The following is a 15,090-nucleotide window of genomic DNA, read 5'->3' on the forward strand; positions in this document are numbered from 1 at the left end:
GTTACTTGAGTGCATAGGTACTACGTTATTAATTAATCAGATGGACAATCTGCCACAGAGCATCTCACATTTGTAAGAAACCGCAAGTGCCACAAACACTGACATTTTACCATCTCATTGACCTGGCACTCAAGGAGAGTCATGATTTTCTGGTCTCATAAGTTCTCACTGTAGTTATTAAAGAGTTATCTTAATAAATTGAGGTGGCTTGGGAATTGGGAGTGCTAAGCCACAAATAAAGAGATCAGAACTGCAATGAACCATCGAATATAACTAAGAAGCACTTTGTCCTCTTATAATCTGCAGTTTACATCACCAATGATAATTGTAATTGAATTTTGCACCTATGGTCTAAGATGTGGAGCATACGAAAGACAGCAGTATCAGACTAATGTCTTCCCTAATGCACCATTAATGATACTTCCATCAGTCAAGTTAATAGTAATATTTAGCATGACTCAGAAACACACTACAGAGAGAGACTCTATGTATGTTAGTCACTTAATAGGAAACCAAGAAGGTTACTTTGACCAGGTTACTTTTAGAACAGGTGTGACTCTGAAAAACAGTATGTATTTAAATTTGCAGTGCTACATTGTTCTTTCAGCAGTTGTTCTGAAATAAACAATAGCTTGTTGGTGCATAACAACACTGAACAAGGGATTGGGATGTAACAATGCAAACATGTGACCAGCCAACCATCTGTGAGATTAAACTTCACTTGATAATGCAGTCCTGCTGCCATTCTAAAGATCTTCACAGCTATAAATGATACTTGGACAAACAGTCAGAATAACTTCCTGTTTGTACATAGTACTCACATGTAATAATTACAGAATAACCTGTCACTACTCAGAGCTGTTTCAGACACTTTGGAGCAGTGCCTGAAAGTATTAAATTAAGTAAAAAATAAATATTTTTGTAGAGTGTACATATACGTGTCCTGCCCCTAAGCAGTCCACTAGTAGCCCACCATTTCAAATATGCCAACACCTTAGCTGGCATCCCTTCCACTGAACAATCCTTCTGTGCCTCTGAGTCTCATTAGGTGTATTAATTTTACAAATGAATGTTAGATTATTGAATGTAACAGAGGACACTAACTCATTAGGAACTGTTGCCTATTGCCTTCTTCATAATACTATTAAAAATAACTCTTAACCTGTAGGTTTAAAAACTTCTGTAACTATTTTATATCTTCTGCAATGTCTCAAGATATGACGTAGCAGACCAGTGTGGGAATTCCTATCTGATATAGATGTTCCATAAGTTTTTAAGCTGACAGAAAGGGTCTATCTATGTAAAGACTGTTCCAGAAGTTTTGAGATACTCTCTGCTTTCCTATGCAAAAATGCCAAACCCAAATACTTCTAGCTGTGCTACTATCATACCTTGCACCTTGCAGTGACACACCATCTTCTATATGTAACATTCCAGCATTAACCAGCTTAATGTAATTTCAAGTGCTCTCTCTAATGTTTATTTGATTATAAAGTAAATAGGTTATGTGCATTGCCTTGTGGGTGGCACAAATTCTCTTTGAATTTAGGTGAAGCCTTTAAGTTGTTGTTATTATTATCAACCCAAAAATTATTTGAAACAACAAAAGAAAAATGGATGAGGAATCATTTATTATAGTTACTATGATACAAGCTCTTTAATACCCTTTAAAAATGAATTTATTTATTTGTGGACTTGTAAGCGTAGTCTTCATTCTGTGATGTCACTGTATAAACTGCAGTGATGACCTCTAAGGTGAAGGAAAAGACTGCATGTGCCAACTGATAGCATACCTATCACAGAATAAAGTATTGATTAGTCTGAATTTGTATTTCAAAAGGATCTTTCTACAGAACATGCCATGTGTCAATTCACAAATCAAAATTTAAATGACAAAATATTACTAATTGGTATTTCCTGGGTCTTATCAAAATCACTTGACTGTACAGTTTATAGTATTCTTCTACAGAAACTCAAATATTATGTTATCAGAGATCTTGTGGGTAACACATTTTCAACCTATTTGGCTAAAAATATTCAGCAAGTCATATTACGAAACTCAGAGAGTGCACAAAATAAAACATCATGTTCAGAATGGGCAATTATCACTGCAAGTGTACCATCAGCATTAGGTTTACACTTTTTCTTCTTATATATAAATGATCTGCCATTATGTATCCAAAAAGCAGAAATAATTCTCTTTGTTGATGCTGTGAATCAAATTTAATAGATAAAATTCAACATTTGATAATGTAAATAAAATTTATAGTCGATTCTCTGCAGATGAAGTGTAATTGAAGTCAGATAAAACACAATGCACACAGTTTAATACTGCACATTATCTGTTCATGCCTTTAGAAACAATGCATGAGGAAGAAACAACAAATTTTCATTGAAAATAATCTCAGGCTGAAGTCACGTATTATAGATCTTGACATCAAAGCTCTCAAATTTTGCATTGTGAGTAATATAATGTAACTCAATAGATAAAAAACTACTCACCAAGTGGCAACAGGAGAAAACACATATAAAAATGTTTTTCGTGTGCAAGCTTTTAAAGCAAGTGGCTCTTTCTTCTGACAGAAGGTTTGAAGGGGAAGAAAGAGGGGTGAAGCAAAGGGACTGGAGAGGTATAGGAAAAGTGTTATAGTTTGGGAAAGTCACCCAGAACCCTGGGTCAGGGGATACTTACTGGATTGGATAAGAAGAGGTACTGTAATTGTAAATTGACTTGTACCTCTTCATAGCAAGAGATGGCAGTTATAACTTATGGAACATGCAAAGAGCTAATTAATAACAATACCTTTTTTGATATCTAAGATTAACAGTCTTTAATATTTACCTGCTACTGTTTTTAATACTGTCTCTGTAGTCAAATGGTTAATTCAATTCAATGCTCATAAAACATAATTTTATGTGCATGTGCATTTTCAACTAAGTATACATTTTACATGTTTTTAGTTTACATTATTTCTTATTAGATTTTAGTTCATGATAAATTCAAGTTATAAGGACATTTTTGGATAAGCCATAAGCCACTGCTTGACTTACTTTTTAAATGTATCCCCTGTCAATATCTTAACTTTGTTTGATAACAGCTCCTTTGACATAGGGGATTTCTGCTGTTAAATTTAATCTCCTGTTAACTGTATGAAAATCTTTTCTATGAATTGTTTCATAGTTGGAAATATCCATGTTTCTTTTTGTGATCTTAATGTCTTATTTCACTAGCATTACATCTAGTATATACATGGCATAAACTGTGAAAATTGTGGTGTCACCGCCAGACACCACACTTGCTAGGTGGTACCTTAAATCGGCCGCGGTCCATGTAGTACATGTCGGACCCGCGTGTCGCCACTGTGATCGCAGACCTAGCGCCACCACCAAGGCAGGTCTCGTGATATGAGAGAGCACTCGCCCCAGTTGTACGAGAACCTAGCTACCGCCCAGTTGTACGAGAACCTAGCTACCGCCCAGTTGTACGAGAACCTAGCTACCGCCCAGTTGTACGAAGCCTTTCTCTCTCATTAGCCGAGAGACAGAATAGCCATCAGCTAAGTTAATGGCTACGAACTAGCAAGGAGCCATTTGTATCAGTGCCTATAGCTTACGAGTATTCAAGAGAGATGTATTCCAAGGACTATTAAAAAGATAAGTAATAAGCATCTACATACTTTTCTTCTTATTCATTATAAGTTCTCATGTTCCAGACTTCACGCCCGTCTGCTTTAGCCGTGCGTGCACTATCGGCTACAGCGTTAGTCTAGCATTCCTTTTCAGCAATCTCAACTTCACGGTGTCGGCCCAGCTACCGACACAACATATATTGGCGACGAGGATGGGATTCGAACCCACGCGTGCATAGCACATTGGATTAGTTTTTCAGGCGTTTCCTAGCTCCCCTCGGACCGAATGGCCGGGTGCGGGTGGCGCAGCCTCGCCTGTTGTTAGGCTCACCACCTCCTCGCATACGTCAACATGTGGTCCTCCCCACGGCGGGCGGAAGCCTTATCACACGACCGTTCGCCGATTTGCGGGGGAGGAATGTGGTGTCACCGCCAGACACCACACTTGCTAGGTGGTACCTTAAATCGGCCGCGGTCCATGTAGTACATGTCGGACCCGCGTGTCGCCACTGTGATCGCAGACCTAGCGCCACCACCAAGGCAGGTCTCGTGATATGAGAGAGCACTCGCCCCAGTTGTACGAGAACCTAGCTACCGCCCAGTTGTACGAGAACCTAGCTACCGCCCAGTTGTACGAGAACCTAGCTACCGCCCAGTTGTACGAAGCCTTTCTCTCTCATTAGCCGAGAGACAGAATAGCCATCAGCTAAGTTAATGGCTACGAACTAGCAAGGAGCCATTTGTATCAGTGCCTATAGCTTACGAGTATTCAAGAGAGATGTATTCCAAGGACTATTAAAAAGATAAGTAATAAGCATCTACATACTTTTCTTCTTATTCATTATAAGTTCTCATGTTCCAGACTTCACGCCCGTCTGCTTTAGCCGTGCGTGCACTATCGGCTACAGCGTTAGTCTAGCATTCCTTTTCAGCAATCTCAACTTCACGGTGTCGGCCCAGCTACCGACACAACAAAAATATTTTGTGTAATGAATAGGGTTTAAAAGAAGTTCCTGGTTTTAATTTCGCTATGATCCTCAAGGCTTGCTTCTGCAGTATGAAAGCCCTTTCCATATCAGTTTGGCATGTCCCACCCCACAGAACAATTCCATAATACAAGAAAGAGTACACCAATCCATAATATACAGTCCTTAGGATTTCAGAATTAAGATATGGTGATAATCTTCTTAATACATATAGACTGAGTATTTTTTTTTTCAGAAATAATCAGCTCGTTGCTTCCATCTATGAATAAACCCAAGAATTTACAGTCTGTACAGGTTTTTGGTGGAATTTCATCAATCACGGTATTTTGCCTGTTTGGACTACTTAGAAAAAACTAACATTATTCATTTTAAGCTATGTTTACTTTTAAGTTCTCTCTTTCAAAGTGAGCTTTTGCCTTTTCAGTAAAGTTATGTATCTCTTGAACTAGGCTGGGCTCACTGTCTGCATAGCAGACACCAGATGTATTGTCTGCATACATAGTGATCAACTGCTTATTGCCAAGAGAACTTGGGAATTCATTTACATAGCATATGAATAGGACAGGGCCTAAAATGGAGCCCTGAGAAACACTAAAATGTATGTACTTGACCTTCTCTTCTCCAGTATTTCTTCATAGAGTACATAATCTCCGTGCACTGTTGTCTACCCTTTAAATATGTTTCTAGAAATTGCATGAGTTTTCCAGTGACGCCACTCTTTGCAATTTTTGATAAGAGCATGTCATGATGTTCTCTATCAAAAGCCCTTGTGATGTCAAGGAATACTCCTGCTGCTTGGTATTTTTCATTAATTTTTTCAACAACATGAAGGCCAAATTACACTGCTGCTGACATGGTACTTTGACTTCTTCTGAAACCATGCTGGAAATTTCTTAATATGTCAACATTGTTGTACTGTTTCAGTATCTTTTTAAATATTATTTTCTCCATCAGTTTGCTGAAAGTTGAGATTAAAGCAGTGGGTCTGTAGTTCTGTACATGCTTTATTTCCCCCTTGTTGTGTATTGGTTTCACTACAGACAGTTTCAACTTGTCAGGGAACACACCATTTTTGACAACACAGATTATTAGATAAACTAGTGGTTTCATCAGTGCATGTTTGTATTTCTTCAATAGATGTGGAGAAATTTCATCTAATCCTGTTGATTTTGTGTTTCTGAAGTTATCAATAACGTGCAGAATGTCATATGTGCTTACTGCTGGTAATGTAGTGCAGTTCTGTTTGTTACTGGACTCAAATGAGTACTTTATATACTGTTTCATAGACACATCATTTTCAACAGTATCTGTGAAATAATTATTAAAAATATTGCTAACTTGAAGAGGATAAGAGATAAATTCATTATTCACAGTTAATTGTACATTATTAATTTTAGTGTCTGTTTCATCGTTTCTGGTTTTATTTACAACTGACCAGCAAGTCTTTAAAATCAGAAAGAATCGGCCAACAGATGTTAGGTTCAGATAATGTTTCAATCTCCTGACTTCTTTGTGCTACTTATATTTGTATAACTTGACTAGAAGACGGGATCGGTTGGTAGGACATGTTTTGAGGCATCAAGGGATCACAAATTTAGCATTGGAGGGCAGCATGGAGGGTAAAAATCGTAGAGGGAGACCAAGAGATGAATACACTAAGCAGATTCAGAAGGATGTAGGTTGCAGTAGGTACTGGGAGATGAAGAAGCTTGCACAGGATAGAGTAGCATGGAGAGCTGCATCAAACCAGTCTCAGGACTGAAGACCACAACAACAACAACATATTTGTACTGCTTTTAGAGTTCTTTGTGTAACTCTGAGTTAGTCACTCTGTGTGAGCTATACATGTTTTCCATTTTTTCTTTCAGATCTTTTGGTTTAAAATCTAGTGGCACAGATTTTGATTTTGAAGGTTGATTTTTCTGGATACTCACATTTTTTTAATGGCATGGCTCTATTTAAGTGCTCAGTCATAATTTCTGTGAACATGTTCCATTTATTGTTGACCCTAATGGGAGTCATAACTGATTCCCATGATTCCTGGCTTAAACTATGTCTTAGTGTAGCAATATTGTTTGCAAATAATATTCACCTGTCATTGTACATTTTTCTTGATTTGAATTTAGTATCACATTTTAGCACTAATGTTTGGCCTAAATGATCTGAGAGGTAGTTCCCTGCCCTCAGTGCAGAAAGATGCGATAACTTCTCAGATTCTTCTGAGGTAGGGAGATCTGGAATAGGGCTCACTCAACCACTTAAGCCCAGTCGAGGAGCTACTTGAATAAAGAAGCAGTGGTAACATCAGGACTCATCTACTAGCAATAATGACAGGAGGAATTGGCGATATGCTGATCACACGTCTGGCAATCATAGCTTGCTTGTCATACTGCCTTGAAAGCAGCAGTTAGTCAGTCAGAACAGGTTTAAAGTATTTGCAATTTTTATTAATGTAAAAATGTAAAACACAACCTCTCCATGCACTACAGTATATGCAAATTTAAAAAGGAATTACTGTCACACACTGGCATTACTGATAAATATCAAACTTAAAGTCCAAAGGCCAACGTAGCAGCCATATGGAGTATATGTATGGCAGATCTCCACCTTTCTGAACAAATCTAGGAGACAATGTTGGTCATGTCTATAACCAAGCTTCTCATGAGGAACATCCACAATATTTTAGTATTTAATGGCTAATTTTTTTAATACGAAAGATTGAATGTCTGTGTACTATTCAAATTTATCAATGAATACACAGTCACATAGCAACAATGTTTCTCAGTATCAAACTGCAAATCCAAATGTTCATGGCTAAGTTAACAATTTGTATCAAGTTTTTTCCCTCTGCCACATGTTTAATCATGATACATACAGATTTTATACGAAACTGCATATCCCCTTGTAGCTTGTGTACATGAGTTCACAATTCTGGGTGGTAGCACGTTGTAAATGATTGCATCCATTGTAAAAGTGGTGTCACAAAAGATCCATTTCTTGCTTGCTTCATCAATCCTTCATCATGATATACTCCAGCATTGATATTATTGTTTTGTCTTTAATTACAAGTGGTTTAACACAAGTTACAGATACATACATCCTTGTTTTTCATTGTCATAACTCCTGTTGTTTGTTATATGTGCTATAACCGTGTATATTTTATATTTTACAGAATGTAAATAAAGAGTTAGTAATTCTGTTCCTTTTCACTGGTATTGTTTTCATTTCTTGGTAATTTACATAACAGTGCAATACTGAGTGGCACTAAATGCACTTAGCTCTCTTTTGCAACTTCTATATTTATCTGCAATTCTGTTTTTTCGTATCACAGATTACTGTTTGATTCAGCGTGCTACTGCAGACTTGTTTTGCATATGTCATGTTAATGTAGAATGTTAATGAAAGACCTTTATTCTCTTATACTCAAAATTCAAACAACCACAAATGACCATATCAACATCTTAATGAACTGAAAAAAAATTTCATTAGTCTGGTAAGAAAAATTGCTCATTGTCTAGCATAAAATCCACAGTTAAACCATCCTGGATGTGCATTACTTCTAAATTTACTTTTATTCTTATGCTACAGTCTGATAATGTAACTGAAATTTTGCATTTGGTTTTGGAGATAAAAACACCACGTATGCTATCTGAAGATGTGTTGCATTCCTTATTTTGGCCTTTAACATCTTCTAACTATACTATTCATGAGACATCTTTTAGTCACTTAATGACAAGAGCAGACATGGTTGTTTTATCTTGAATGATGTTGCATTTACTGTATCCCCATTTTGATTTTACATTAGTCTATTATAGTGAAACAGTAGTATGTTCATCTGTTTCTTTCATACAGTTAGTAGTTTCTCTGAGAATTAAATTGACTTTAGTATGTGTAGCCACTTAATGTTAAATTACTTTATGGAACTGTGCACATGAGGGCATTTAGAGATATTTCCTTTATCAGTTTTTTTCAACAGTAAACTATATTATTAAGATAGAGCAGCATGATGTGACTTGCAGAAGAACCTAGTTTTAGGACCAGCTGACATAAGTATACCAGTAGTGCTGGGTGACCATAAGAGGAAAAAGGTTATACAACTGAAATACAAACAAAAACTTGAAACAATCAATGGACAGAATTTCTTTACAACAACATAGGACAATGTTCATCCAGAAGGTTCCCTTTAATATAAATCAGAAATCTTGTTTCATCTTATGTTTATGTTTAATTTGCCTGCAGTTCAAAGTGCACTAGGAAGGTTGAAGATAATTGAAATTCAGTAAGTGGTTATAAGTGGTTATCTCCATTTTAATCAGAAAAATAAAACAACTGTAATGTAACTATGAACAATACTGTTAAATTCTGAACACTAGTCAGAAAAGGAAAATGCATTAAAGCAAAAATTTTCAAGTATAGAATAAAATTCACCTGAGCATTGATATTAAATCATAAATTAGTATAAATGTTGAAAGAAGTGAAAATGAGAAGAAGCAGATGCCTTATGGATACAAATTTCTCAGCAGCTGTTCACCACCCATCACACATTTATAGCATACTGAAACAAATACCAGTTACAAATTTTTTATTACTGTGACATCAAAAGGTGAGGATAAAATCCTGATAAAGATGATCCAAATCAAGTTAATTAATTTGAATGTTAAATGCTCACAAATTAATTTATTACTAAAAATTAATTTGAATAAATAATTTTTTTTTACAAAGACACATTCTACATTAGTCTATATTATCAGCAATTTGCTCTGTTGTTGATTAAATATGTATCATATGTGAAGATGTGTGAGTATGTACCAATTGAGAAGATGTATATGTTTTGGTCACACCAGCTTTTTCCTATTCATGGATATGAATACATTTATTTATCTGTTTTGCTTAACTTCTCATATACCTGAGAGAGATAATTTCACACACATGTATTTGTTAAAATTACATTATTAAAAAAGCTTTTCTGAAAAGTTCCTGTTAACTGATTTTAAATAAAAACTTAGCACACAAAATTTAAATGTTATTATCCAACAGGTGTAAAAGGTTATCAGTGGATTCAGAAAGTTCTGAAAAAGGGGAAGGCATTACAAATTTAAATTCATGTGTGAACTGCATATATAAGTACCTCATTCTATTCTGCATGGGTGATGTATGCCTGGTGGCAGAGTTCGTGGGAATCCTAAGTGATTACATTAGCTCAGATCATTAAAATGCAATCAAGGAGCTCATATTACCACACACAAGCCACGTGATAGTTTATCAGCCAACTGTTGCATTAGTCTCCTTTCATTTGAGTGTCCTACAGAGATAGACTCCCTGAGCAAAGCTCAGATCAATACCTGACTGCCTGAAGCTGGAGTGGAAGTGGGGGGAGAATGCATGTGTGTGTCTGTGTGATGGCTCAGCAGAAGCTCCTATAAAACTCCTGATTAAGCTGAATAGGAGTCTGAATTGTGGAATTTGCTTGTCAAGTATGCTGTTCAAGGAAAAGAGAAGGAACTGTATATGAGATAAAGCACAACTGGATGAATGTTGCCTAGTGTTTACTTTGTACAGAATTCTTTTCTGGGGTTAAACTTTGTGGTACAGCAGAAAAATTATTAAATAGTTTGAATATTTTTCAATAAAATTATACAGTGGGGAACAGAATTAGTGTTTTGTGTAGAAATTTTTAAAACAACTCAGACTGTGAATAAACTGTTGTAAAATTTTATGTGTGAATAGAAACAACATTTTGTGAACCCAGATTGTGAAAATCATGTTTCTCATATGGAACATTTTATCTTTCTTCTTCAACAAATACACATTTGGTGTGGCCCTCTTGCTGCTTGTGCTAAAGCTGTACCTCAAATTTACAACTGGATATTGCAGAAGTGATGCTACAATCCATGGAAAGACAGTTCTTATCACAGGAGCTAATACAGGCAAGATTTGAAATACATATTTTGGCACATAGCTTGGCAACATTATTATGAACTTTTTCATTTTCCTTAAGCTTTCAGTGCATTTATGCAAGCAATTGTAGTTTTAAAATGGTTTCATGATAAAAATGTGTTTTGCATGTAAAATTATGTAAACATTCTCTCTGACTGAAAGTATTTTCCTATTGTGAGGTGAATTTTGGCACTTGATTCTGAGTCAATGATTTAAAATACTGTGCTGAAGATTGTGATGTTCTGCATTGCTTCAACCTGGGTTCTAACTCTGCGTCTCACTTACAGTGGGATATTATAAGCCAATTCTGTTACTCAACAAAAGACAATCCTCATTGCAGGAAATAATTTATCACTTCAAAATTAAGATATAATAACTAAAGCACAGCAAAGGGAAAATATTCTCATTTCTAAATAAAAATAGTGAAGTGTAAACACACAGAAGGAAAAAAGTAACCGTTTAATATCTTAATGACCACACATTTTCTTAGTAAGTACACTATTACATTTAGGAAAGTGCAGTTTTTCTTTTACTGAAATTTATAATTGATACAAAAGCCATATCAAAGCTGTGATAGGACTGAAACACTACTATTTGAATGAAGCCACATGACATGGAAACTAAACAATACTTAGGGCCTAACACACAATACACACTTTGTGTTGTGTGAGTTCTTCATGGGCTCACTTTGTACAGTTGTAGATGTTGTAGAAGTGAAGTTAAAATTCATGACAAATGTATTTCTTAACACAGAAGTCAACACAGCTAAGAAATGAAATACTCAGTTCAATAATTTACTTAGTTTTAGTGCTCTGTGTGTATCATGTTTTGGTGTGTTGCCGTTTGTTACAAATACACCACAAATTTCTGTTAAATATTGGTATTCCCTCTGTCTGAATTTTTTACATTATGTAGAGATAAATTTTAATGTTAGGATCTGATTTGGTGCCACTTTAAAAAAAGAGTTATATTCTTATAAATGGTAATAGTTAACTAACACTCACTGTTTAACACTTTCTTAGTAAAAGAGAATGCCTTCACACACACACACACACACACACACACACACACACACACACACACACACACACAAATTTTTTAACAAAGGCCTTGTTGTCTGAAAACTCATTTTGCGACAGTCTTTTTGTAGTGTCTGTCTGCAACTCAGTACTTTTACCATATGGTGAGTAGCAACTATCCTTCTCATAATATTGCCACTTAGCAAACAAATATTACTGTAAAACATTAATTATTTTATTTTTGTCAGTTCATTTAACAAAAGTTAAAACTGGCATATAAAGCATATACACTGCTAGATATTGAGAAAACCTACTGGTTCCACAAATTAAAAAACTTAAAACAATAATTATTAGTTAAAGAATATGACTAAAATTAACAAAAGGAAATATGCAATGTGATATTCCACAAGTCATATAAATGTCTCAAGCACCAGTTCAGAAACTAAAAATCTGTACAAAGCTGTTAATGATGTTAGGATGACATATTCCATGAGAGTATCAGGCAACTGCTATCTGAAAATTCAACTCAAAAAACCAAAGTAAATATTCATTGTGCTGAGCAGCCTGCTGTTGATTATATTTATCTATGAGATGAGTCCAAAGCTCTGAATATATTCCCATTAAGTTTCCAAATGTTAGCAAAGTTATTCTTTCAAAAATACACAGCAGAAATTAATAAAATTTAAAAAAAAAAATGAAAAGTCCAGGAATTTCAAATGTAGGAAAATATACAGGCAAAATTAATCAAATTATCAAGGTTATTAATCTTCAAACTCAGAGCAGACATTACTGAAGTTGACAAAGCTATCAATTTCAGGAAACTGCTGATCAAAATTAATAAATAAAAAAAAGTTATTGACCTTCAGAACACAGATCAGCCCTTAATCAAATCCAATATAAAAGGCCATTGTTGTAACCAGAAACAAAGAAAAAAGGTATTGCCTCACAATTTTATAATAGTATTAGAAACAATATTTAAATTAAATTGCACTGCCCTATCATCACAGAAGCTGGTGATAACATAGCAACCAAATGAATTTAGCCAAGGTTAGTTGCATTGGAACACCAGTCACTGTTTGCAGAACACCAAAACACGGGAAACAAATGATTGAAATACTTCTCACTAATTCAGTTGTTGGTCAGTGATTACTGTCAGTGCATGAGAATGATGTCACCAATAATAAGTTCCTTATCCCAGCTGATCTCAGTTTGACACTATCCTGAGCTCTAGTGCCACAACATGTCTCTCCAGAATGCAGTCCAGCCCACATGTTGTCTTTAACTCACTAGTCTGTACAGCACACGGTCTACAGCACTTGGCAGGCAGGCCCTCTCACATCTAAACTGACTCAGGGAAACTTCAATACAGAATGAGAATGAGCCAGTGTGGTGGGCCCTTTATAAGCTGGCTGGCAGACAGGCCACATCGTCTGGTGGGACTCCAGCAGACCACTTGCACATTTGCTGTCCCATTATAAACTGACTGGTGTTCAATGGATGACAGACTCAGGCTTCTTGCCAAAGCAGCAATAGTATCTACTGTTACTTTGCAAACTGGATCAGGATTCACCCATGAAAAACAGTAAATATCAATCCATACAACTCTTGGAGACTGACCACACTTGAACAAACCATTTACATACCAGCCCTGTGTTTAGAAACTTTTGCTATAGTTCACATACATTTGATCACTTATGTCTTAATCTGTCCTACGTCCTATCTATCAGTTCATGGTTCATCTGGTAAAAATTACCTCAATAGCATTTGACTCGGTTAACAGTACTGTATACCAGCTTTCCTCTGCCACACTGAAAGAACTAATTAATGTCTATCAGGTGTTATTGCCATTTTGTTTATGATTTCATAATTTTCTAGAGTGATTTCTAATTTGAAATGTTCGATTGTACTATTTGTCATAAACACACAATTAAAAAGAGTGTTTAACAATTATGTATGCTAGGAACACCTACAAAATATTTGCAATGTCTACAATGAGGAAAGACTACAGAGTTGCACTATGAATTAATACACAATACATTTGCAATAAAAATATTTACATAGATGAACCACTAATCAAATTCCTTCCAATTTATTTATAATACATATAAAAATTGAAATGCACATAGATTTTATTCTGTCTTGACACCATCATATTTCTTTGAAACAATGTCATTGTGAGCTGTAGACTCTAAACTGTAGTTTATACGGTTCTCAATGTATTATACGGTTCTCAATGTAGACCAAGCGTCCTTTCCACACACTACGGTGTGACAATACTTTGAGAAAAAATTATTCTTTGTTATGTAGAATAAATAAACACCTTCTTCAGCAGTGAAAAAACGTAGATATTCACATATGTTTGTTCACTATCTCTGGGCACTAAGGCTTGATTTATACTGGCCTTAGTGCCTAGAGACAGTGGACTGGATTGTGAGTGTGTTATAGTGTCGATGACATCGGAAGTTCACTGAGGCTTTTTGCAGATGTTGCTGTGGTATATTGAGAGGTTGTAACAATGGAAAATTGTACTGAAATTCAGGAGGATCTGCAGTGAATTCACGCATGGTGCAAGGAATGGCAATTGAATCTCAATGTAGACAAGTGTAATGTGCTACAAATACATAGAGAGAAAGATCCCTTATCATTTAGCTACAATATAGCAGGTCAGCAACTGGAAGCAGTTAATTCCATAAATTTTCTGGGAGTACACACTAGGAGTGATTTAAAATAGAATGATCATATAAAGTTGATCGTCAGTAAAGCAGATACCAGACTGAGATTCATTGGTAGAATCCTAAGGAAATGCAATCTGAAAACAAAGGAAGTAGGTTACAGTACGCTTGTTTGCCCACTGCTTGAATACTGCTCAGCAGTGTGGGATCCATACCAGATAGGATTGATAGAAGAGATAGAGAAGATCCAATGGAGAGCAGTGCGCTTTGTTACAGGATCATTTAGTAATCACAAAAGTGTTACAGAGATGATAGATAAACTCCAGTGGAAGACTCTGCAGGAGAGATGCTCAGTAGCTTGGTACGGGCTTTTGTTGAAGTTTCGAGAACATACCGTCACCGAGGAGTCAAGCAGTATATTGCTCCTTCCTATGTATATCTCGCGAAGAGACCATGAGGATAAAATTGGAGAGATTAGAGCCCACACAGAGGCATACCAACAATCCTTCTTTCCACGAACAATATGAGACTGGAATAGAAGGGAGAACCGATAGAGGTACTCAATGTACCCTCTGCCACACACCGTCTGGCAGCTTGTGGAGTATGAATGTAGATGTAGAAATCATTTCTTAGTGACAGCCTTTCTTCCAGGATTCAGCAAAAGCAGAAGAGCTCCTGGGAAGTATGGAAAATAGGGTTCAAATACTGGTTCAACAAAAAATTCAAATTTGTCAGGAAGTTTCAGCTCTAAAGCATCTCTTATGATTTATTTTGATACCATATACACTCTAATGGCATATGATGCTGACAGTAATAACCACCTTATGGAGGTGGTGTTGAGTTGCAG

The 15,090-nt window shown here is 35.9% G+C and overlaps 1 protein-coding gene and 1 long non-coding RNA gene across 2 annotated transcripts in view; one reads left to right on the forward strand and one right to left on the reverse strand.

Moving 5' to 3' along the window:
- Positions 1–1,612: 1,612 nt before the first annotated feature.
- Positions 1,613–9,968, reverse strand: LOC124771064. Its single transcript, XR_007013280.1, has 2 exons — positions 9,744–9,968; positions 1,613–1,793 (listed from the first exon to the last, which is right to left on the reverse strand). It is a non-coding gene; the product is annotated as an uncharacterized LOC124771064 (long non-coding RNA).
- Positions 9,883–15,090, forward strand: part of LOC124771063 (retinol dehydrogenase 14-like) — a 92,049-nt gene continuing 86,841 nt past the window's right edge. The window contains exon 1 of the mRNA XM_047249283.1: positions 9,883–10,542. Coding sequence (XP_047105239.1) covers positions 10,377–10,542 — 166 coding nt within the window. The 5' untranslated portion in view covers positions 9,883–10,376. The remainder of the gene's footprint in view (positions 10,543–15,090) is intronic.

This window comes from Schistocerca piceifrons, unplaced genomic scaffold, assembly GCF_021461385.2.
Source record: "Schistocerca piceifrons isolate TAMUIC-IGC-003096 unplaced genomic scaffold, iqSchPice1.1 HiC_scaffold_885, whole genome shotgun sequence".
NCBI lineage: Eukaryota > Metazoa > Arthropoda > Insecta > Orthoptera > Acrididae > Schistocerca > Schistocerca piceifrons.